The 25173-nt window shown below is 49.6% G+C and overlaps 1 protein-coding gene across 1 annotated transcript in view; it reads right to left on the bottom strand.

The window, feature by feature from the left end:
• Positions 1-25173, bottom strand: part of TGS1 (trimethylguanosine synthase 1) — a 1067587-nt gene that overhangs the window by 675942 nt on the left and 366472 nt on the right. The window contains exon 5 of the mRNA XM_069621061.1: positions 2844-2964. Coding sequence (XP_069477162.1) covers positions 2844-2964 — 121 coding nt within the window. The remainder of the gene's footprint in view (positions 1-2843; positions 2965-25173) is intronic.

Genomic DNA, 25173 nt, shown 5'->3' with positions numbered 1-25173 from the left:
CTTTCTTGGTAAAGGAGTAAAAGTCTTATCTGTAATGGGCATAGATGGCTTCAGAAATTTTGAACTCGACGCTCGAGGAGTCATCGATATTTTTACTGAAGTAGATTTCGGCATCGAATGTGCCATTGGTGTCGATGGCGCAGCTGGCTTCGATGGCCTAGCGGACGTCGATGGTGTCGATGGCATCAAGAATAAAGCTGGCGTCGATGGTCTTGATGACCTCGATCTCAATTTATGCTTTGACTTACGGCTGGAAGGATCCTTCAATGGTTTCTCATTGCATCGAGGCCTCGACAGCTCTCAATGAGGATCTGGCCTTCGTCCCTTGCTCCAGGGAGCGCAGGATTTGACTCAAGCCCTTTCTTTACCAGCTTTAGAAGGTGCAGTAGGAGCATGGCTTGTGGAGGGTTTTTGTTTCTCAAATATTTTTTGCATTTCTTACCTAAATGCTTCCCATTAGGCAGGAGTTGAGGCCTTTGTGGGACAGGCTAAAGTTCTCTCAGGTGAGGAGTCTGACGACGAAGTCGAAGAAGGCGACCTGTGGTGCCCCTTTTTGTAACTTCCTCGACAATGAGGAGGAGTGGGGGGAGCCACTCCTCGACCTGGATCTTTTAACCTTCTTCCTTCGAGGAGAGTTGCCCCTCTGATTCTCCGAAGACGGTTTCTTCGACGGGGTAGTCTATGGGGATTTTTTGGGGTTTCTACCTAATTTCCCCTTTTGCTCCTTCAGAGCTTTTCCGGACATTGACTGGCATTTCGAGCAGGCCGAGGTCTTGTGCTCCATGCCGAGACATCACAAGCATACCCGATGTGGGTCCTTATCGACATCTTGGAGCCGCAGTCCTGACACTTCTTCAACCCGGTCTTCGGGTAGTAGGTGTCTAGGATGAAGACATTTTTGCGACTGAACAATAGAAGCACGCTGTAGCTTCTCGAAGCGTAAGCTTACTCCGAAAAGCAGAACTGAAGCCAATGGGCGCTGTGCATGGTATATATACCTTTGATGACATCACCATTGAAACGGAGGCCCTTGAGGAACATCGAGTCGACTGCATCGACGCAAAGCAGCCCCTGCCGAAAAAGAAAGTCCGAAGCAGCTGAAGCTGGATATTGAATATCAAAGATGAGGAATATGTGTGAGGACACAATCTATTCGAAAGTGAGGTCAGAATGGACGATCTTACTTTTTGAGTGAGTAACCAGCACGATTTTGTGATGCCAAGAATCAAAAAAGCCCAGGATTGACTACCCACACATATGGCATTCTGTTGCACAAACACTCTGATGCCAACACCACTAGCACCATCACCATAAGCGTGCCACCATCATCCTGGCATCACCACTCCACACTGCCCCACCCCACTCTTCCCCAACTTCCCTACCTCACTCCTGCCCACACACCCTATGATATAACACACAACATATACCCACCTGCACCTATCTCCACAAACCCACCCACCCCAGCTCACTTCTGCCTACCCACACTCATCCTAGTTTATTTGTGTCCATCTAACATCACCCCTTTTCACTTCTACCTTACCTCACCCCAACACTGTCACCATAGCTCACCGTTAAAATCACCATGCATGCTTACATTAAAAGTTCCAAACATGTCTGCTAGTTGTTTGCGGACATACAAAATTAGTAAAACAAAATGGTAAAAAGACTTCTGTGCCCAGCCATGAAGAGGTCGTCGTCCTGCTAGGTCTACTACTAAGGTTATTTGCAAACACTAGGGGTAGTAAAGCCCAAACATTAATTGGATTTCTACCTAAAAATATAAGATGCTAGAAACAACTGGAAACACAAAAAGAATTGGCTTTACCAATGTCTTTCTTTTTCTTTTTGGAGAACCGAGTAGTCCCTTCAACTAGTAAAACTCTCAATGCATTAAATTCATCATGACTTCAAAATACTGCCATTCAGGGCTTGCACTGCAAGTTTCCATGACAAAGGGATTCATGTGCCCTTCAAAGCGCAAGTTAATATTACAAACATACTCACAGTGAGTAATGTTATCAGTATATCCTGACTTGGAGTAGGACAGTATTTTCTATGCACCGAATGTTATATTTGCAATGATAGGCAGTGCAACGATTTGATTAAAAGAACGACACGTTTTCTGAAATTAATGGTTTATTGGTAACACATTGGATAGTAAAAACACATGGAACCATTCGCAGCACAACACTGATTAAATCTCGCATTGTTTTGAAAACGTAATCCAGAATTTTAACCCATCCATGTATGATGGGGATGCTTCTCCCAGTTTGTTCCATGCCCAAAAAAAAATGGCCATAGTAATGGTCATCTCGCCCCTCCCTCCTGCACTCCAGAAGCATATGCCTAAACCGTAGAAGCTCCTGAGATGTCTTCTCAACTCTTTAGACTGCCTTATTACAAATGGAATCCATCTGCCCATAGGATTCAATGGTGGTAGAATCACACCTACCATTGAGTACAATGGAATGGAAGTTTTCAAAATCTGTGGATTTAAAGAGTGGAAACCATAACAAAAGGCACATCAGCTAAAAATGTGTTCCTTTTCCACCAGGTCTTAACTATAGATCAAATAAGTAAGGTAGAGTCATTATTGTGCACCTCAATTGTTATATAGCTGGCATGTCCAGCAACCCAATGCAAACTGAATATTGTCAATGGTTGTATTTAAAATAAGCTAGACTGATTATTTAAACTTCGCATTAAGTGTAATGTTAATTTTAAGAACTCTACACATTCAATTTAATCAAATTGTTCCCCAAGTACATTTGTTATAATAAGCTCTGAGGAAGAGAGGTGTATATTGTACCACCCTCCTTTCTATGACTGAGACATTTACTTGCCTCCTTTTAACTTTTGCTTGCATGTATTCCGGTGGCTCTTCCTCTTCTTCGTCCCCTCCATTACCATTTTTCAGCAATAACTCACCGTTTTCTGTTCTTGTATTTAAGGCCTCCTGTGAACCTAAAGAAGCAGACAATGAAACAGGCTTTAGTCCAGTGGTTCTATTATCTTCAAAATTAAACTTCCTTCTAGTTATCCTAGGAAATAAACTGCATCTTGTTTTAAGCCATCATTATGCAAACTGGGGCACAGAACAAACTTGTCTTTTAACACTAAAATATCCTATTTGACCATTAAAAGCCTACAGTTTAGGTTAGCAAACACACACGATCTACTCTGAAGTCAGAATTATGCTGACAGAAATTCTTGTTGCAGACCTTTGCTTCCATTAAAGATCACTATGTTTCAAGACTTCAATCAGTCTTTCACTGCAGAGTCTGGTTTCCAGTGTAACTTCCCTATTGTTTTCAGAGCCAATTGTCTGAACTACTACATTCTTCCAGAATGCTCTATTCTGCCTCTTTCTGCTTAAAGAACAAGTAATGTAAAGGTTACTCACCTTAGTGATGATTATAATACTAGCCAACAGTCCCCTTTCTTTTATACTCAGATGTTGTCCCTGCACGAGGAGTATCTGTCCCTCCATGCTCCCTTTCTGCTTTTGCCTTCCTGTCTGTTGTGATCGCTTAGGCCAGGACAAGTAACTGGCATAGGGGGATGAAGGGAAGGCTTAGTGAAGAAAAGGTGCTATGGACTAGGATAACAGTAGGCACTACAGCGGTAACCATTTGACGTTTCAACATCTCATCCAGTTTCCTGCATACTTAGGGATATTTAAACAGCAATAGCATAAATGACAGGATGTGTTTTACCCCATATTCCACACTGCTTGTCAGAAGTTTGCATTAGCTCTGGAACTAAGAGCCATGAAGTATTACATACAGAATGAAGAACTGGAGGCCCATGTGGCCGCTATGCAAATCAGACCAACAGGACGACGCCTATGAAAAGCAGCAAAAGCCACATTAGCCCTGTTGTAAAGACATCCCAAGGTGAAGGTAGAAGAACAAGTTACTTACCCCTGGTAACGTTCTTTCGACTGGATGTTCCTCCCAAGTATTCCTCATCTATGTAACCTCCTATATCCAGCTTCAGATGCTCCGGAAAACATTTTCGGCAGAGGGCGCTGTGCGGTGATGCAATCGACTCGATGTCCCTCAAGGGCCTCCATCTCGAGGATGACATCGTCAAAGGTATATATGTAAAGTGCAGCGCCCGTTGGCTTCAGTTCTGTTTTTTTGTGTTTTTCTTAGAGTAGAACTACCCGCATTAATGTGGTTTGCACCATACTAGACTCGGAAAGAGGGTAAACTGCAATAACATGGACATTCTACTGCGGGTTAGGCTGGGAGGGGCGATGAGGAACACGTGGGAGGAACATCCAAGTCAAAAGAACGTTACCAGGGGTAAGTAACTTGTTCTTCGAATGGATTGTGTCCTCCAACGCATTTCTCATCTACGATAGACTCCCAAAGCACAAATAGTTTTGGCGGAGGGAGTATGAATTTTGGCATCAAGGGTTGTTGTGAACCAAATGAAGGACTGCTTTCCCAAAGCTTCCATCCCGACTTAAGGTGGAATCATGGCAGTAATGCTTTGTAAAGGTGTGAATGGTAGACCAAGTGGCTGCCTCACAAATATTTATTCTTTGCAGAGCAGAAGTAGTAGCCATGTCCCTAGTTGAATGGGCTCTGAAGCGTTCTGAGGGATCTTTCCCGGCCAGTCTATAGCATTCAGTAATAGCTAAAATAATCCATCTGGACAAGATTTGTTAAGTTACAGCTTGCCCCAGGCTATGACCAGTATAACCTATAAACAGTTGGTCATCTAGATGAAACTTTGACATCCTTGAAAAGTAGAAACTCGGAGCCCTTCTTGGGTCAAGTCTATAAACATTTCCTCTTCCTTGCTAGGATGAGGTGGTGGGTAAAAAGTAGGTAATACTAACTTTTGTCCCATGTGAAAATGTGATATAATCTTAGGTAGGAATGAAGGTTTGACCTGAAGGACAACCTTGTCCTTATTAAAAGAAATGCAAAAGGTGGTTTAGAAGATAGTGCCTGCAACTCATTCACCCTCTTGGCTGATGGTAACGCTACTAACAAGATCGTTTTGAATGTTAGTAGTCTTAAAGGACAAGAATGTAGTGGTTCAAAGGGTGCACACATGAGAAATTTCAAAACTAGATTAAGGTCACAAACAGGAACCTGAAAAGGAGATGGAGGAAACACATTAGTGAGTCCCTTTAGAAACAGTATCACGAAAGGTATTTTAAAAAATGACATTTCCTCAGACAAGCACTTCAAGAGCGAAAGCGCTGCTAAATAACATTTAATGGCTCCAACCTGGTGCCCCAGATTGGCTGAATGCAGCAGAAAAGATGACACTTCCGGTGTTTTACATAGAAAAAGGATCAACATTCTTATCCCTGCACCAGCTGCAGAATTTGTTCCAACAGCAGCAGTACAAAGACTTTGTTGTTGGCCTTCTGGCCGAAGGCAAAATCTCTGTTGCGGGAGATCACAATCCTTGTACCTCAGCCACTCAGAAACCATGCATGAAGGCGGAGTGTCTTGACGTCTGGATGGAGAACCCAACCCTCCACTTGCGAGAGAAGGTCCTCTCTTTGTGGAAGAAATATTGGAGGGCAGATGGACACGTCCTAAAGGTACGGGTACGACGTCCTCCTTGCCCAATCCAGGGCCATTGGGATCATGGATTTCCTGAACTTTCTCAACCTTCTGATCACGTGAGGAATGACACGGACTGGAGGAAACGCATACAGGAGTGGAAACTCCCAGTCCACCACAATCGAATCTCCTAGAGCGCCTCTTGGGGGAAATTCCGTGGAGCAGAAAAGTTTGCACTTCCGGTTGTCACTGGTCGTGAACAGATCCACTTGAAGAGTTCCCCAAAGGGTGAAGATCTCTTGAAGGACTTCCTGAGCTAGTTCCCACTCATGGGAGACTGTGCTCTGTCTGCTCAGAGCGTCCACTACCGTGTTCTCCGGTTAGGTGAACTGCCGATAGAGGGATTCCTTCTTGTATTGTCCAGAACCAGAGCTGCATTGCCTCGCTACACAGTGGTAGTGACCCTACTCCTCTCTTGTTGAGGCAATACATGGCCACTGTGTTGTCACCATTATAAGGCATTCTTTCCCCGTGTAGAGGGCAGAAAGGCCTTAAGCGTTTGCCCTCTGCTCCAAAAGATTAATGCGTCGTTTGGACTCAGATGGGGACCAACGACCACTGATTGTCACATTGTTGGCGTTGGCTCCCAATCCTGTGAGTGAGGCATCCATCACTACCATTATCTCCAGCCACGGTCGTCAAAAAGGTTCTCTCTTCAGAATTGTGGGATATATTGACCGACTCAACAGCATTTCCCCACATCACCAAGCTGCAGTTGCGCAGAAACCACAAAATGGTTGCGCTGGCTGCTGTGAGCGCCATGGCTCAAATGCGTTTTGCAACAACAACAAAAATGGCTGCACCGTCCTGCCAAGCACACATCGGGCAGGATGGAACAAAGGGGGCACATTGAAGAAGATTGCCAGTGTGTGTCGACAAAAGGAAAAAAGTGGAAAAAGCAGGGTTGCTTTGCTGCAAATGCCAAAATCCCCATTGAAAAGAAGCCCTTTTTCACCTTTAAAAAAATGTGGCTTTGACACTAATTCCCTCTGTTCCTTAAAGCCACTGTGACTAATAAGCCCTACCAAGCCCTGTGTGTTTCATTGTGCCTCAATAAAACCAGGCATGATTCTACATTGACAAGCCCTGTCATACCAACTCTAAAAAAAATAAAAAACAAATAAAAAAATAAAAAAAATAAACCAGGAACTTTACTTTGACTTACACGGGAAACGCAGTCATTTTCTTTGCAAAAGTATCCAAAACTCAGCTGTACAGAGAGAGACTAACTAGCTGAGCCTTGCCTGTTTCAATGTATCCATGCTGCAGACGAACTCCAGCATTCAAGAGAATAACTATAGCTGCAAGACAGTGTGTGAAGCTGCCAGAGATGAAAAGTCGAATTTAAGAATCAGACTTTGCAAACTAAAGAAAAACAAATGCCTTTGTGTTGGAACAGTACACTGGTGAATGAAAGCTTGCCAGTCTTTGGCAATATGAAGGGGTTTGTTGCTGGTGAGATTATATAAAATGGGTTATTTTATGTAACCGGCTTGCTTTAATTCTGGATCTAAGATCAGAAATTAAAGGTTAAATCTATGGTGGCTTGAGTTGCAAGTGGAAAAGAACAAGTTACTTTCTCACCTGGTAACTTTCTTTCGATGGGATGTTCCTCCGAAGTATTCCACATCTTTGACAGTGATTACCACAGCTGTGCGGCTTCGGAAAACTTTTCTGGCGTAGGCGTCCTGCGTCGATGACGTCGATACGCTCCCTCGAGGACCTCCTCCAACGGCCGACGTCACCAGATGTTATATGTAGGACGCACGACGCCCATAGCCTCAGTTGTAGTTTTTTCCCCGAGAACGTGTGGCACCAATCTTCTGCCAGCCTTACCACAGAAACACTTGTGGAAACGGAAGCTGCAATAGCATAAGAAATTGTGTAGCGGGGCATATAGGGAGGGTACGATGTGGAATATGTCGGAGGAAATCCCATCGAAAGAACGTTACCGGGTAAGAAAGTAACTTGTTCGTTGAGGGGATTGTGTCCTCCGACGTATTCCACATCTTTGACAGACTCCCAAAGCAGTACCAACATAAGGAGGTGGGAAAATAATTAAGAGATTTTAGAATGCCCAATCAAATTGCAGAATAGAGGACTGCCTTGCCAAAGGCCAAATCTTGCCCATGGATAGAGCCCAGGGAATGTTTCACAAAATTATGAACAGAGGCCCATGTGGCACCCCTCTGTAGTGCAGTAGAGGCAGCCATACCCCTAGTAGAATGGGCCCGTACACCTACAGGAGGGTCCTACCCCGCCAAACGATAACATTCAGAGATCATCAAAATGATCCATCTAGACAAGGTCTGCTTAGAAACAGCCTGACCCAAACGCCTTCCAGCATAACCAATAAAGAACTGATAGACCACTCTGACCCGGGACATTCGTGAGATATAGAAACTCAAAGCTCTCCTAGGATCCAACCTATGGAGCCTCTCCTCTTCCTTACCAGGATGTGGAGGAGGATAGAATGCCGGAAGAATTACCTTCTGGCTCAGATGGAATTCTGACACAACCTTCGGAAGAACGGAAGGCCGTACCCGAAGGACAACCCTGTCCTTATGGAACACAGTGAAGGGTGGTTTGGCGGAAATCGCCTGCAACTCACTCACTCTGTGTGCGGAAGTAACTTCAACTAAAAATACAGTTTTAAAGGACAACAGTCTCAATGGACAAGAATGTAAGGGCTCTGTCAGGGACTCAGGGAGGCAGAGACAAGGACAGGCTAGGCGCAGGGGTGTTGTGGGTACTGTTGTGGGCACTGGTGGGGAGAGACAAACAAAGATGCAACCATACAAAAGGCTGCTTTGCCCCATGTGCAGGAGAAAGGGACTAAAGACTGCGTTTCCCAGCAGCCGGCGCCGAAAGACTACAATCCCCAGCATGCCCAGGGACGTTTTGGACCAATCAGGGACCAGGAAGGGCGCGGCCGCCCCATCGCGCATGCGCAGAGCCCCGAGCACGGGGCTTGCGCTTGAGACTCCATGCCGACAAGACGTCTGGACCGGAGCTCCAGCAAAACTACACGCGAGGGGCCCAGCCCCACCCGAGCAGCAGCCCGGCCCCTCGCCCACACGAGATAAGTATTCCTCTTGCTAAGGGCCCAAGGGGATCGAGGGGGAGGTGCAGGGGGCGTCAGCTTGCCACCCCAGAGCCCCAGCACCGCTACGAATTACGAAGTGGCTTAACTTCGGCGCTCGATCCGCCAGCGGCATACTTTGGGAATAAATTAACCTGTGCACGGGTGATTTTGTCGTTTGGAGTGTTTCTGCCTCTTGGAGACCTTAGCAGACCCGTGAGGCGAAAACACAGCACCGGAGATCCTACCACAGTTTAAAGCACATATTGTTCACGAGGGTCTGCAGGAAGACCGTTCGTGCATTTTGTCACATTTGCAGGGGTCTGCGGGGCATTTCAGAGTGTGTCAGTGTGAGTGAGGCTGCATGAGGTGAATGCAGACTATGACAGAGGGCATGTTTTAATGCTTGTTAATTTCTTTTAGCTTGGACCTTTTGAAAACAACCCTCCAGATGTGCCAAGGACGTGACTGCTCTTCATGGACAAGACACAGAAGACCAGAGCTAAGTTGCATGCTAACTCCTGTACTGATCTGATGACTTAGGGATAGGCGGTGTTAGAATGTTCTTATGTGCAAATTGGTGCTTATGTATAAGTAGTTAGTAAGGGCTGAGGACACCAGAACAAAAGTGCGCAGCAACCAATCTTTCCCTGCAAAGTACCCCATTCCCACCCATAACCTCTACCTCACCCTCAATCCGGTTTACCTAATTCCCCCCTACCTATCCAACCATCGAGACCCTAACCCTCCTTCCCTGCTCTGGTCCAGGAAGCCCGTGTAAGCTCTGACTTGCGGGCTCCACGACCAAAGTGGGGGTGGTTGGTGCTACGTCGCTCCTGCGCCTTGGATTCTGGACTTCGTGACAGAAGCGCAAGCCCACGTAGTATTCAGGCGCCCGAGTGACATGGCCAGCCCCCATTGAAACCATGGAAGAAATAGCCAAAGCCCTGCAAGACTTACAAGGTGAACTGGCAGCGTCTAGACAGGACTATGCCACACTGTCCGCACAGGTGTGCAGTTTAGCAGCTCAGACAGCGCCCTTATCTGGCCAACCACCTACTCCGGTGCAGGTACACGTGAGCCCGGAGGCAATAGTTCCATTGGCACCCCCTGAGCGCTACGCTGGAGACCCACAAAAGTTTACCACTTTTATTACTCAGTGCCGTCTCCATTTCCTGACTAAAACTGCAGCCTTTCGGTCCGTTCAGTCCCGAACGGCGTTTGTAATATCGTATCTCACGGGGGACGCTGCGGCATGGGCAAATCCATTAGTCCAAAAGGACCATGCCATTCTTTATGACTGGGACGACTTCCTGGCGGAGTTTGAGAAAATATTTAACCGGCGAGCTGCCACCCTTTGCAAGGATCGGGAACTGTTAAGCCTCAAGCAGGGGTCTAAGGAACTAGTGACATACGTCACTCATTTCAATCGGCTGGTAGCCGAAGCCGACTGGCCCCGTGATAAACGGATGTCCCTCTTTTATCAAGGTTTGAGGGATGACATCAAAGACCTCATTGCCCAGGTTGATCCACAGCCAAGGGAATGTTCAGAGATGATTGATCTGGCCTTACGGCTTGACCATCGAATGGCAGAAAGGCGGGGCGATAGACGAAAGGGAGATTCACGACCTGTGCCTCGGTTGGATCTGTATAGGGGATCCCGGGGGGTGGCAGCCAGATCTGAGGGGGAAGAACCAATGCAGATAGGTTCTGTTCGAGGTCCCCTCACTAAAGAGGAAAAGGTACAAAGGAGGAAGGACGGCCTCTGTATGTACTGTGGCAAGGCTGGGCACTTTGTTCGTGAATGCCCAAGCAAGCCCAAGACCCAGGGAAACGCTTCGGCTCGTCGGTAGTGGGGGTCACCCAATCGAGCCTGTTGAGTAGCAGGGCCCCAATGGCAGGCATTTCGAACTATGCTACGCATGTCACCTTGACGGGTTGTTTGGAGTTCCAAACACAGAAGAAACAGGTCACTATGTTGGTGGACTCGGGAGCGACAGGTAATTTTATTGATGTCCAGTACGTGGTTACCTTAGGTATCCCAGTACAGCAAAAGGCAGACCCGGAACCTGTACGTGCTGTAGACGGCACTCCTCTCAGCTCAGGGCCCATAACACATAACACTTATTTGGTGACTTTACAATGCGGAGCTTGGCATAGGGAAAGCATTGCCTTTGATATCATTGCCGCCCCGCAATTTGGGCTGATTTTGGGATTACCGTGGCTAAAAAAGCATAACCCCCAAATTCATTGGACCACAGGGTCAATCAGTCTGGACTCACCGCATTGTCTTGAACATTGCCGGCAAGAAAGTTCACCTTCAGTGTGTGCTCTCAACGTCTCGGTTAAGCAGGAAATGCGTCCCGAAAGTATACCCCAAGAATACGCAGATTTCATGGACGTGTTTAACAAACAAGCTGCAGAATCATTACCCCCACATCGGCCATTTGACTGCAGAATTGATCTGGAGCCTGGGGCTACTCTACCGTGTAGTCGTATATATATCCCTTACGGAGGCAGAAAACAATCACCTCCAAGAGTACATAGCTGCGAATTTAAAGAATGGATTTATTCGCCACTCTAATTCGCCAGTGTCCTCCCCTTTGTTCTTCGTACCGAAGAAGTCTGGAGAGCTCCGGACTTGCATAGATTACCGCAGAGTGAACCAGATAACCATTAAGAACCGTTATCCGCTTCCTCTCATCCCAGTTCTTTTGGATCAAGTTAGGGACGCGACAATCTACACCAAGTTGGACCTTCAAGGCGCTTACCATCTTGTGCGGGTGCGCGAGGGAGACGAATGGAAAACCGCCTTCCGGACCAAGTTCGGATTGTACGAATATCAGGTTATGCCATTCGGTCTCTGTAACGCCCCCGCTGCCTTCCAACATTTCCTGGATGAGGTCCTTAGAGAATATTTAGACGTATGTGCGGTAGTGTACATAGATGACATCCTAATATATTCTCAAAATCTCCAGGAACATGTCCGACATGTACGCGCAGTTTTGCAAAAGCTGCGAGAATACCACCTTTATGCAAAACTGGAGAAGTGCGAGTTCCATTGTACCACCGTGGAATTCCTAGGCTACTTCCTGACCCCAACCGGCGTACAAATGGACAAGAAAAAGGTGCAGGCAATCTTGGATTGGGCTCCCCCTACCAGTGTGAAAGAGATTCAGTCATTCCTGGGGTTTGCCAACTTCTACAGACGCTTCGTAAAGAACTTTTCTGCATTGGTCACTCCAATCACGAAGCTTCTCCGTAAAGGCTGCCCTTTTGTATGGGACACATCGGCCGACCAGGGGTTTCAACAGCTCAAAAAGGCCTTCACCGACGCCCCGGTACTGAAACACCCGGATTCGTCCAGACCATTTGTAGTGGAAACGGACGCCTCTAGCTACGCTCTAGGTCCTATGCTGTCCCAGCGGGACCCTCAGACAGGCCTGCTACATCCCGTGGCCTACTTCTCAAGGAAACTACTCCCAGCTGAACAGTTCTATATCATTGCCGATCGGGAATTGTTGGCAATTAAGGCAGCTCTTGGTGAGTGGCGACACTACCTGATGGGGGCACGTCATACCACCACGATCATAACGGACCATCGTAACCTCCAGTTTATAAGAACCGCCAAGACGTTGAGCCCGCGCCAGTTGCGATGGGCTCAATACTTTGCCGAGTTTGATTTCATCATAACATATAGACCCGGAGCCAACAATCGAAAGGCAGACATTTTGTCACGATATCCCGAGTCAGCAGAGCGAGAGGCAGGCATTACACCACAACCTATTATCTCCCCAACACGTATCGTTGGAGCTACTTCTGATTTCTTTGAGGCCGTATTAAAAGACCTCACTATGCAGGACATCCATCAGTGGTGCAAACAAGATCCTCAGAATACATTCGTTGAGGGACTCCCCTACCATGGGTCAGCCTTGTACTTGCCCACCAAGCAACTACGGGAAAAGGCCTTATCATGGTGCCACGATTCGTCATTGGCGGGACACCCGGGAAAGTCAAAAACTCAGGAGTTGGTGGCTAGACATTTCTGGTGGCCAAGTGGCGGCACGACGTTCTGCAGTATGTGTCTAAATGCGAGGTGTGTGCTTGAAATAAAGCTAGTCACCAAAAACCCGCTGGGCTCCTTCATCCTCTACCGACCCCTTCAATACCATGGCATACGATCACCATGGATCTTATTGTGGATCTTCCCGAGGTTCAGGAATACACTTCTGTATTGGTAATAGTGGATACCTTTTCGAAAATGGCCCACTTTATCCCATGTAAGGGAGTCCCGACTGCTGGTGCAATTGCCGAATTAGTTCTGCAAAACATAGTCCGCCTCCATGGCCTTCCCTATTGTGTGGTCACAGATAGGGGTCCACAGTTCACCTCTCGCTTCTGGCGTGAGTTTTGCAAGATTCTGGGAATGGAAGTCCGCTTGTCGTCCGGATACCATCCCGAGACAGATGGCCAGACAGAACGTGTGAATCAATGCCTGGAGCAGTATTTACGGTGTTTTGCCACAAGTAGGGAGACAACCTGGGTCCAGCATACTTGGTTGGCAGAATTGGCATATAATAACGCCACACATGCATCCACCAAAAAGACTCCGTTCTACTGCCTTTATGGGCGACACCCACGGATCCTCCCAGTGGCTATTCCAGCTTCAGGATTTGAATTGCCTACGTTGGCTGGACAACGGTTGGGCATAGAGCAGGTTTGGAAGGAGGTGCAGGAGAATCTCACAAAGGCCAAGGACGCATATAAGCGCTATGCAGATAAGCGTCGTCGACCCAGCCCACTTTACAGTGTGGGAGATAGAGTGTGGTTATCCACTCGCAACCTTCGCATGGAAGGGCCCAGGAAATTACAACCCCGATATTTGGGTCCATTCCCAATAGTTAAAATTGTGAACCCTGTTGCAGCAAAATTGACCTTACCTCCCCAAATGAAGGTACATCCCAAGGTGAAGGTAGAAGAACAAGTTACTTACCCCTGGTAACGTTCTTTCGACTGGATGTTCCTCCCAAGTATTCCTCATCTATGTAACCTCCTATATCCAGCTTCAGATGCTCCGGAAAACATTTTCGGCAGAGGGCGCTGTGCGGTGATGCAATCGACTCGATGTCCCTCAAGGGCCTCCATCTCGAGGATGACATCGTCAAAGGTATATATGTAAAGTGCAGCGCCCGTTGGCTTCAGTTCTGTTTTTTTGTGTTTTTCTTAGAGTAGAACTACCCGCATTAATGTGGTTTGGACCATACTAGACTCGGAAAGAGGGTAAACTGCAATAACATGGACATTCTACTGCGGGTTAGGCTGGGAGGGGCGATGAGGAACACGTGGGAGGAACATCCAAGTCAAAAGAACGTTACCAGGGGTAAGTAACTTCCCTCCTGAAACCCGCTCCACTTGGGACAATTGCTAGAAAACCACCTCCCGTTATGGTGCAAGGGGAACCTGAGTACGAGGTTCGAGCAATATTGAACTCTAAACAAGATAAAGAGGGCCAAGTGTTTTACCTCATTGACTGGGTGGGGTATGGCCCTAAGGAACGCACTTGGGAACCCTCCCAGCATGTACATGCCCCCAGGTTGCTGCGTGCTTTTCACAGGAATTATCCTAGTAAACCCGGAACAACTGCCTTCTGTGGGAGGGGGAGTACTGTCAGGGACTCCGGTAGGCAGAGACAAGGACAGGCTAGGCGCTGGGGTGTTGTGGGTACTGTTGTGGGCACTGGTGGGGAGAGACAAACAAAGATGCAACCATACAAAAGGCTGCTTTGCCCCATGTGCAGGAGAAAGGGACTAAAGACTGCGTTTCCCAGCAGCCGGCGCCGAAGGACTACAATCCCCAGCATGCCCAGGGACGTTTTGGGCCAATCAGGGACCAGGAAGGGCGCGGCCGCCCCATCGCGCATGCGCAGAGCCCCGAGCACGGGGCTTGCGCTTGAGACTCCATGCCGACAAGACGTCTGGACCGGAGCTCCAGCAAAACTACACGCGAGGGGCCCAGCCCCACCCGAGCAGCAGCCCGGCCCCTCGCCCACACGAGATAAGTATTCCTCTTGCTAAGGGCCCAAGGGGATCGAGGGGGAGGTGCAGGGGGCGCCAGCTTGCCACCCCAGAGCCCCAGCACCGTTACGAATTACGAAGTGGCTTAACTTCGGCGCTCGATCCGCCGGCGGCATACTTTGGGAATAAATTAACCTGTGCACGGGTGATTTTGTCGTTTGGAGTGTTTCCGCCTCTTGGAGACCTTAGCAGACCCGTGAGGCGAAAACACAGCACCGGAGATCCTACCACAGTTTAAAGCACATATTGTTCACAAGGGTCTGCAGGAAGACCGTTCGTGCATTTTGTCACATTTGCAGGGGTCTGCGGGGCATTTCAGAGTGTGTCAGTGTGAGTGAGGCTGCATGAGGTGAATGCAGACTATGACAGAGGGCATGTTTTAATGCTTGTTAATTTCTTTTAGCTTGGACCTTTTGAAAACAACCCTCCAGACGTGCCAAGGACGTGACTGCTCTTCATGGACAAGACACAGAAGACCAGAGCTAAGTTGCATGCTAACTCCTGTACTGATCTGATGACTTAGGGATAGGCAGTGTTAGAATGTTCTTATCTGCAAATTGGTGCTTATGTATAAGTAGTTAGTAAGGGCTGAGGACACCAGAACAAAAGTGCGCAGCAACCAATCTTTCCCTGCAAAGTACCCCATTCCCACCCATAACCTCTACCTCACCCTCAATCCGGTTTACCTAATTCCCCCCTACCTATCCAACCATCGAGACCCTAACCCTCCTTCCCTGCTCTGGTCCAGGAAGCCCGTGTAAGCTCTGACTTGCGGGCTCCACGACCAAAGTGGGGGTGGTTGGTGCTACGTCGCTCCTGCGCCTTGGATTCTGGACTTCGTGACAGGCTCAAACAGAGCTCCCATCAGGAACTTTAAAACCAAATTCAAATCCCATCCCGGCACCTGGAAAGGGGACGGTGGAAACACATAAGTTAGCCCTTTCAGGAACTGAGAAATCAAAGGGATTTTAAAATATGAACATTCCTCAGACGAGCACTTAAATATGGATAGCGCCGCCAGGTAACCCTTAATGGTACCTACTTGCAGGCCCTTGTGGGCTAAAAAAAAGCAAAAAAGACAAAATCAAAGGATCCACATTCTGTACCCTGCACCAGTCGCAGAACTTCTTCCAACGGCAACGGTACAGGGATTTTGTTGCAGGCCTTCTGGCCGAAAGCAACACCTCCATCAGGGAGGTCCCAATCCTTATATCTCAGCCTTTCAGATACCCAGCATGAAGGCTGAGAGACTTGACCTCTGGATGGAGAACTCGACCCCCCTCCTGTGAGAGCAGATTGTCTCGGTAGGGAAGACTGCGTGGAGGGCAGATGGACATATCTAGAAGGTTCCATGCCGGAACAATGAGGATCATTCAGGAACCGAACCTCCGCAACACTTGCGGAATGACGGGGACAGGAGGAAACATGTACAGCAGCGGGAAGGACCACTCCACTACGAACGTGTCCCCTAAGGAGGAAATTCCCGCGAGCAGAATCTTTCGCACTTCCGGTTCACACTGGTGGCGAAGAGATCCACTTGTGGGGGTCCCTCAAAGGGCGAAGATCTCCAAAAGAACTTCCTGAGCCAGCTCCCACTTGTGAGAGACCGTGCTCTGCCTGCTCAAAGCACCCACTGCCGAGTTTTGGTCTCCGGCCAGATGAACCACCGAAATCAAAATCTCCTGCTGGATGGCCCGGAACCAGAGCTGCATCGCCTCTCTGCACAGTGGGAGTGAACCTGCCCCCCCCGCTTTTTTGTTGAGGTAGTGTATAGCCACTGTATTGTCTGTCATAATCAGGACATTCTTCCCCCGTACAGATGGCAGAAAAGCCTTCAGGGCTAGTCTGACAGCCCGCAGCTCTAACAGATTGATGTGGAGTCTGGACTCCGTCAGCTCGTTGGCATGAGCTCCCCAACCTGTGAGGGATGTGTCCGTCACAATCGTCAATTCCGGCCATGGTTGCCAAAAACAGAGCCCCTCTGAAACAGATTTCCTTCGACGGCCCACCACAGAAGGTCCTGGGCGACCGAGGGCGGAATCTGAACGGGGTCCGACATCCTACCGGAAAACTGCGACCACTGCATCTTGAGTGCCCACTGCAGAGATCTCATCCGCAGCCTGGCTTCTGGCACCAGTAGAATGAGGCCGAGCAATCTCAAGCACTCGAACGCCGAGAGACTCTGGGCATGTTGAAATTTGTCCACCATCTGCAGAATGTGGTGAGCCCTCAACTTGGGAGGCGAACACTGCCCCAGGGATGTGTCGAGAATTGCTCCGATGTACTGGAGCCGCTGGGTAGGTGTCAAGTGCAACTTCTTTAAGTTGAGGGAGAAGCGCAGCCTGTGAAGGGAGTGGCAGGTGACCGACAGATGATCCAGGACTAGCTCGGGAGAGCGCGCCCTGATCAACCAATCGTCCAGGTAGGGGTAGACTTTCCTGAAATACGCTGCCACCACCACCATCAGCTTGGTGAAGGCCCTCGGGGCGGAGGTCAATCCGAACGGCAGGACCCGAAACTGAAAATGCGAGTCGCCAATCGCGAACCTCCGGTGCTTCCTGTGCTTGGGATGAATCAGCACATGAAAGTAAGCATCTTTGAGGTCAAGAGACACCAACCAGTCCTGAAGTTGAAGGGCCTGTAGGACTTGAGAGTAACCATCTTGAACTTGTCCTTCCTGAGGAGCTTGTTCAAACCACGCAAGTCCATGATGTGTCTCAATCCGCCGTCTTTTTTCGGGATCAAAAAATATGGGGAATAACATCCCTTTTTCCTCTACGCTATAGGCACCAGTTCTATGGCGCCTTCCTCCAGCAGGGATTTGATTTCCTGCGCAAGGAGCGGATCCGGACTGTTCAAATAGAGCTTCCCCAGTGGATTGTTGTGAGTTCTCTGCCGGAAAGGAAGACAGTAGCCGTGGGCTATTATCTCCAGAACCCACACATCTGAAGTAATGGCACGCCATTCTACAAGATGCTGCGCCAGCCTTCCCCCAACCGAGGAACCATGAGACATGGCCTTATGACTGAGCGGAAGCGGCTGCGGCAGTGCCTAAGGGCAAAGAGGAAACTACCCGAGCGGCTTAGGCACCTCAAGTACCTTGTTTTCCACCTCTGGTACTCCTACGTTGGCCCATTTGACTGGCAGCTCCCCCCGATCTACCAAAGGAAGAGTAATATCGAAAGGAGCCTCCCCCTCCATTGCAGTCCCCTAGGCCGAAAAGGTGGAGGTTGACACACTGCAGCGCTCAAGGACTTCGCTGCAGCTTTGGAGGTCTGCAACCTCTCAAGGCTCTTGTTCAGCCTTGCTGCCAAAAAGATGGACACCATCAAAGGGCATGTTGAGAAACCGGGACTGCACATCAGGAGCAAACCCCGACTTCCGCAACCACGCAAACCTGCGCATCACTGCGCTCGCTGCCATGGACCGGCTGACACAGTCTGCCACGTCCAAACTAGACTGAACGGACTCACACATGGCTAACGAGGGCAAGAAAACCATCCCGTTCCTCCCCTTCGGGAATATGTTCAGCCGCCAACGACACACAATTCCACAGAATGTGCGTGAATCTTGCAAGGGCAGAAACAGAGTTGGCTGCCTTTAAAGCCATACTCCCAGAAGAAAATACTTTCTTCGCCCAGCCATCAAAGTGCTTGTCATCCCTATCAGGAGAGATTGTAGGGTATGCCGCCTGCTTTGCTGGGGCCGTAGCCACCTGCACCACCAAACTCTCCAGAGTAGTGTGCGTAGAAAAGTAGCAAGGATCACCACTGGCTGGACGGTATTTTTTCGGCAAAGACTTGTTCACTGCTGGGAGACTCTCTGGAGCAGTCAAAGACACCGCCACCCTTCTTTATAAGGCCATGTGATATGGCAACACCGGGTCAGTGGGTGTTACGCTCACCTGGCTCCCACAGAGGCGTCGATCTGGACTGGACTGCTGCGGTCTCCACCAATGTGACATGTAGGGCTGAGATGACGGACTGGACTGGCCCACCTAGCTTCATTTGCTTGGCCCATAGGAATATTCTTCTGCAAGTGGAGAAAGGGAATTAACCACCCGTGGAGTTGAGCGTAAATCCCCCCACCCCGCTGTTCTCCCCACTGATCACCTTGGATGTTCCCTCTTATAGTCTCACCTGATGATTTGAAAAGATGAGCTCTCCATCCTGCATTGAGCGCAGGGGTGCGTAGATAACCAGTTGCTTCACTGGCTCGAAGGAATTGGTGAGTTCCAGGACAATATTGACTCCGATATTCCCGGCAAGACGCCGTAAGTTTGTAGTTCATACGAGTTCAAATGCCTGACTTTCACTCTTGTCCGATTCCTTGCAGGTTGCAGCTTGACCCTACTGAAGAGTCCTTCGTGGCAACCGGTAATGTTCTGGTAAGGATTTATATTATCCAACACAGTTCGATAAAATAATGTCCATATGTAACCTGTTGCTTTCTCCCTTATTCAGGCGCTGAGAGTAAGTATGAAGTCTCGGGGAATAATGCCTCTGGCGGTAAAATCAGGTAAGTCTTTTGTGGTGAGGAGGGTTCCCCTTGTTAGTCCCTTGTTTCACCTTGCAGTCCTTTTGTTTCCCCTTAGGGGCCGGGGTTCGGCTAGGATGCAGTGGAAGCTGCGCCGACCCGTGAAGAAGAATAATACCCCCGGTGGTAAAAACAGGTAAGTCTATGGGGGGGTATTCCTCTGTGTATTCCCTTGGCTCACCTTGCTGTTCTTGTCTTCTCCTTAGGTGCCGGAGTGCGGCGGTAACATGCAGGAGGATGCGGTGAAATGTGAAGATGCTGCAAAGGCCGGTGAGTTCAGCGCGGCGCTGCAGCAGGCGAGGCGACGTGCATAAAATAGCTTCTTTCTTCCAGCTCAAAGGCGCGATGGATCAGGAATTCAGGTAAGGATCAAAGGTATTGCTCTTGTTCTAACCTTTTCTCCTTATTTCTCCCTTTTTCTAGGAGCTCCAAACTCGAGGCGGGCGTGGCAGGTGACTGGATGCAGACTTGCAGGCACGGTGAGCGTTACGCTGCTGGATGCCTATGGCGCCAGGACTGACCCTCCATATGAGCCGGCGCCAGGACTGCACCCAAATAGCCAATAGCGGGGGTTGTTGGGCTTGCTTGGGGTAACTTGATGCCTGCTTCCGGGGTTGCTGGACTTGGTCTGGGTCCCCGGGGGTAGGCATCATGACAGTGGGTGGACCATGGTCCAAAATATCTGTGAGGTCATCCTGCAGAAAATCCACAGGTGGAGCCGGCCAACCCAGATATTCCGTCACCCTCGACATGAGGCGCCTGTACGGTGAGTCAGCATGCGTTCCAGGCTCAGGCCTGCCAAACTCAACCTCCGGGGAGGTATCCAGACCACTGGCGTCTTGCAAAGACTGACGCAGGTCTTCCAGCTGGCTATGCCCGGACAACAGGTCATGAGGAACCTCGGGAGGCACCTCTTCCTCAGACCCTTCCTCAACCTCAGAAATGTACTCCAAGGGTTGGAACAATTCCACCCTGGGAGGAGGAACAGAGCATGGGTCGAAAACAGGCCACACAGACTTGCTGAGCGCCTTCCTAGGAGCCTCCACAGCTCTCCGGGGTACCTCTGGCAAAAATTCCTCAAAAGGCATCGAGGGCACCGATGGGAGTGGCGTCGACGTCAACCGAGGCGCCCACGACTTCGACAGCGGCTTCGAGGCCGGAGCCCCGAGAGTGTCCTTCGACGCCCTTGGCGCCGATGGAGTTGATGGCTTCCTCGGAGCCGGACCCTCGAGAAATACCCTCAACGGACATGGCGCCAACGGCGTCGATGCCTTCTTCGAAGGCCTCACAGGCTCCAACAGTCTTGACAGCGTCGAGGACCGGTACCTGGAGCGGGCACGATGGCGATCCTCCTTGTCCAACCGAGACCTCGAAGGGTCTCGGTGATCGCGCCGACCACTCGAGCCCGAAGGCGTGCAAGCAGTGGCTTTAGAGCGTTCCTAGCCGGCTTCTCTCGAAGGCGTGGCCGGAACGGTGCCCTGCAATTCCAAAATCGCCAACATCTCCTTACGGAAAGCGTCCCAATACTCCGGAGATGAATGCTTGGTGGGACAAGCAACCCGCCGTCTGGCGGAGTCCTCAGACGAGGGCGAGGAAGGAGACTGATGATGGCGCTTCCTTGCATGCCTCGAAGAGGCCGAGGAATGGCGAGACCCACTCCTGGATCGAGACCCCCTGGACTTACGCCGACGTGGAGAGTCGCCCCTCGAATCGTCGGTCGAAAGTCTTCGATTTACGGGGTTTGGAAACCCTACCCGCCGACAGCTTCTTCTTCTGCTGCCGGAAGGCCTTCGGCGTCAAAGACTAGCACTTGTCGTAGTCATCAGTGGCGTGGCTCTCACCGAGGCACCAGACGCAGACGTCGTGCGGTTCCATCAGAGACATCTTGGAACCGCAGTCCTGACACTTCTTGAAGCCTGACTTCAGGGTAGCAGAAGATGAAGACATTTTCTCGTAGAACTTACAATATTCGGAAGAACCGATATACAAGAACCGAGGCGCGCTGAGATTTCGAAGCGAACACGTTAGCGGAAAAAACGGAACTGAGGCTACGAGTGTCATGCATCCTATATATAACATCTGGTGACGTCGGCCTGTCGGAGGAGGTCCTCGAGGGAGCGTATCAACGTCATCGATGCAGGACGCCTACGCAGAAAAAGTTTTCCGAAGAAGCACAGCTGTGGTAATCACTGTCAAAGATGTGGAATACGTCGGAGGACACAACCCCCTAGAAACAGATTTTCTGCTTGGAGGGGTGGCACCAAAAGGAGGCTCTCTCAGCAGATACCGACAACCCCCTGATAATTATGGGGTTGGACAGACTTTCATCTCTGCTGGGACCTTGACAATGAAGCTCCCAGGGAAGGAAGTAACTTCAATCAAGGGAGAAACCCCCACCGTGCTCTGAAGGAATTGACAGTTGTTCCCAAAGACTATTTCAAGAATAAACTTTAAAGACTTCGATCTCTGCAGCAAGACTTTGAAAAATTGTAAAAATTTTGCAGTTTAAAAGTGATTTTTGTGTGCTTTCATTTGAGTCATGGTAGAATTTACTGACACCTTGGGGACAGAAAGGGCAAAGTATTGAGGATAGATCGAAAAGTATCAATGTTGTAAACATACAGGGGGACGTGGCTAACTAGCCATGGACTAGGACGTGCTTTGTGCTGGGCTCCTGCTGATCCGACAATGATTTGCCGAATTGTGCTTTAAAAATGACACTTGTGCCTGGAAATTGAAGGATCAAGCGTCGAAACATGCACTGTGCGAACCCCGGAAAGTTAGTCATTCGGGCTCGTAAATCCAAAGATACATTGACTTTGTCTGGAGCGGCCGTGGGGATACTTTCTTGCCAAGATTGCGGTGAACAAAGGGAGAGCTGGCGCAGCTTAGAAGCGAATTGTATCCCTAGGAACTGTACGGAGCGTGCAACAGAGGACTGTAGATGAGGAAATGCTGCACTTCTGAATAAGACCGCGTTTGTAGAGAAACACTCCCGGGCCCGTGTGACTGAGGAGGCTGGATACTGTTACGAGAGAAACGAGATAAGCCCCTAGTACCAGGACGGCTTATAATTGTGTGCAGCAGCGGCTGGATCCTGCAGCTCCAACGGAACGGGTAGACGGCGACCACCGGCGGCCAATGTTATAATGTTTATGCTTTCTTTGCCCTGAACTGAAGGAAACCTCACATTAGGAGCGCTCCTGAAATGGACACAATGAACGCGGAAGGGCGCGATGCGTAGACGCGGCTCCCGGCTACTCAGAGTACCCGTGCCTGCATAAGCGAGGCTAGATATAACAGAAGCAGCGTGACACGGAACAGAAGGAAGATGCGCTTGTGGGCTGAAAGCCCTTGGCAAGCTGACAACAGCGGATTTCGTCAGAGCGAGCTGTAAGCACCGGGCGGCGTGGAAGACAACGCGAGCTGCCGGGCCCTACAGTAAACATTCCACAACAGTGCACGCTGTGACCCGAGGAGCGGGTCTGCAGTGCTTGGGGCGGGTGCCGCATGCCGCGGACGCTGTGGGAGGCAGCTCCGTAGCATTAAAAGGTACACGTGACGCTGCCGCCGAGTGTCAGAACTTCCATCAGGACCATTGCAATAAAAGTGAGCTGGTAAATGCGCAGGGCGCACGACAAAGAAACTGTGTCAAAACAGATGAGGATGCAACCAGAAGATTATAGGGAAACGATCTGTGGACTGGTGATGACTGGTGTGGTGCAACACTAATGCACCCCTTCAGGTGGCACATGGTAGCTACTGAGAGGGTGCAAAGGTACATTACATGAGTGTGCTTCATATTACCTCAGGGGGGCACCCAAACCAGGCGCACAACACATGTGCCTAAACAACCTGGCCACAGGGGGAGGTGGCGGTGGAAGCGTGCGCCACTAAGAATCATATGTGAAAAGTGCAACGTGGGAGGCTACAACCCATCTGAATGATAATGTTGTGCGCCATAGCAAATGTGAGGTAGAAGATAGCTACCCCAACGAGTGTGGGAACAGAAAGTATCATAACAGCCCTGAGCCAGAACTAGTCACATGTGAAGGGTTGCGCCAAGTCGGTGAAAGGATTAAGAGCCAAGACCAAACAACCCACAATGGAGGTCTATTCGAAAACGCAGAGGACCCCTACAATGTCGGCACAGTGCACGGCCACGACTGCTGCGGAGGAACCCCAGAAGGAGACAAGCATCAGATCCTGGAGGCTATAACGGAGCTGAGCACCAAATGGGGCTCGGCAATGGCGGACCTACGAACCGTCCTAGAGAACAAAATTGATGCGGTGGGAACTGAACTTACCCTGTTACTGCAAGATGTCAGGGCGCTGGCGGAGAGAACGAGTGGTCTGGAAAGTGCTGTAAAGACCAATACCGATGTCAGCACAAATAATGCAAAGGAAGTTCATTTGCTCAAACAGAAGGTTGACAACCTTGAAAATCGGGTGGAAGAAGCGGAAGGAAGAGCAAGAAGAAATAACATACGGGTGGTCGACCTGCCGGAGGGGGAGGAGGGCCAAGACCCTACGAACTACGTGGAGAACATGATCCTACAGGAGATAGGAGCAGAAAAGCTTTTGCAGGGATTCACGGTGGAGCGGGCGCAGCGCGCCTTAATGAGGAAACCACGACCTGGGGCTCCGCCGAGACCGATCATCGCAAGGATCTTGAATTATAGAGACAGAGAGAAGATCCTGGAATATTTTCGTGAAGGCGGAACAATACAGAAAGCATCCGCCAACATTACAGCGTACCCAGATTACACGATGCTGGTGCAGAGACAGAGATACAGCTACATGGCCGTCAAGAGGAGGCTGCGAGCAGCAGGCATCAAGTACATGCTTCTGTACCCGGCAAGGCTGAAGGTGCTACATAAGAGCAGAGCGCTTTTTTTTTACACTCCTGAGGAGGTGGTGATGTGGCTGGATCTGCAAGGCTGCCCGGAACAAGAAGTGGACCGTGACGGCAGGAACAGGACAACTGAAGAACTGGTGCCACGGACATTGAGGGGGTAATTGGGAGGGTGTACCGGATTATACCGGGAAAGTGGGACCGGTTGAACACTGGGTAGCATTCGGGCCTTGTGCTCGGCATGGACTGGAATATAGTGGGTAAAATGCAATTGAAAGTTGCATAGGGTTAACACAAAGCGTAACATTCGAAAATAGGAGCAACAGGATGGAAGCAACCTACCCCCGAAATGCTAATAGTTAAGTGGCCATTAGGGCGACTTCACCCTACTGAGCCCGGAGCATAAGCTTGTGCTGGACAGGGCTAGATGTGGGGGTGCCTGAGATCCAGGGATGGAGCTGGGCAACAGTTGGGGAGGGTGTTGTTGGGGAAGGGATGGGTGGGGGGAGGGAAGGGAGGTGGGAAGTTTGGGGTGTACATAGTTATGGGGAGTTTAACTTCAAACATGAGCCTACATGGAAGAGCCGAAGGGTTGTATCTGCATAGTGTGACTGGGAGGGATCAGTTGGAAATAAGGGAGAAGAGTATTAACGCGCTATGGGAGATCTCAAGATAATAACGTGGAATGTCAGGGTACTTAACAGTTATATGAAGAGGAATAAGGTCATGCTGTATTTGAAAAGGCAAAAGATAGATATTGCACTGTTACAGGAGACGCATCTGACGTGAGAGAAGTTGGAGCTAGTGGGGAAAAAATGGAAAGGGATAGTGGTGGGTTCGTCATACTCTGCTTACGCTAGGGGAGTGCTTGTCTGGGTGGCGCTGCACGTCCCGTTTCAGCTACTAACTACAGGAAGTGGCGGAAACTGATGGGAGGATGGTTATATTGAGAGGGCTGGTGGAGAATAAAGAGGTATGCATCGTAAATATGTATGCCCCCAACCAAAACACGGAGGCATACTTCAGAACTCT

Source organism: Ambystoma mexicanum, chromosome 5q (genome assembly GCF_040938575.1).
Source record: "Ambystoma mexicanum isolate Mex_15411 chromosome 5q, UKY_AmexF1_1, whole genome shotgun sequence".
Classification (NCBI taxonomy): Eukaryota; Metazoa; Chordata; class Amphibia; order Caudata; family Ambystomatidae; genus Ambystoma; species Ambystoma mexicanum.
This window is presented reverse-complemented; position numbering and strand designations above follow the sequence as displayed.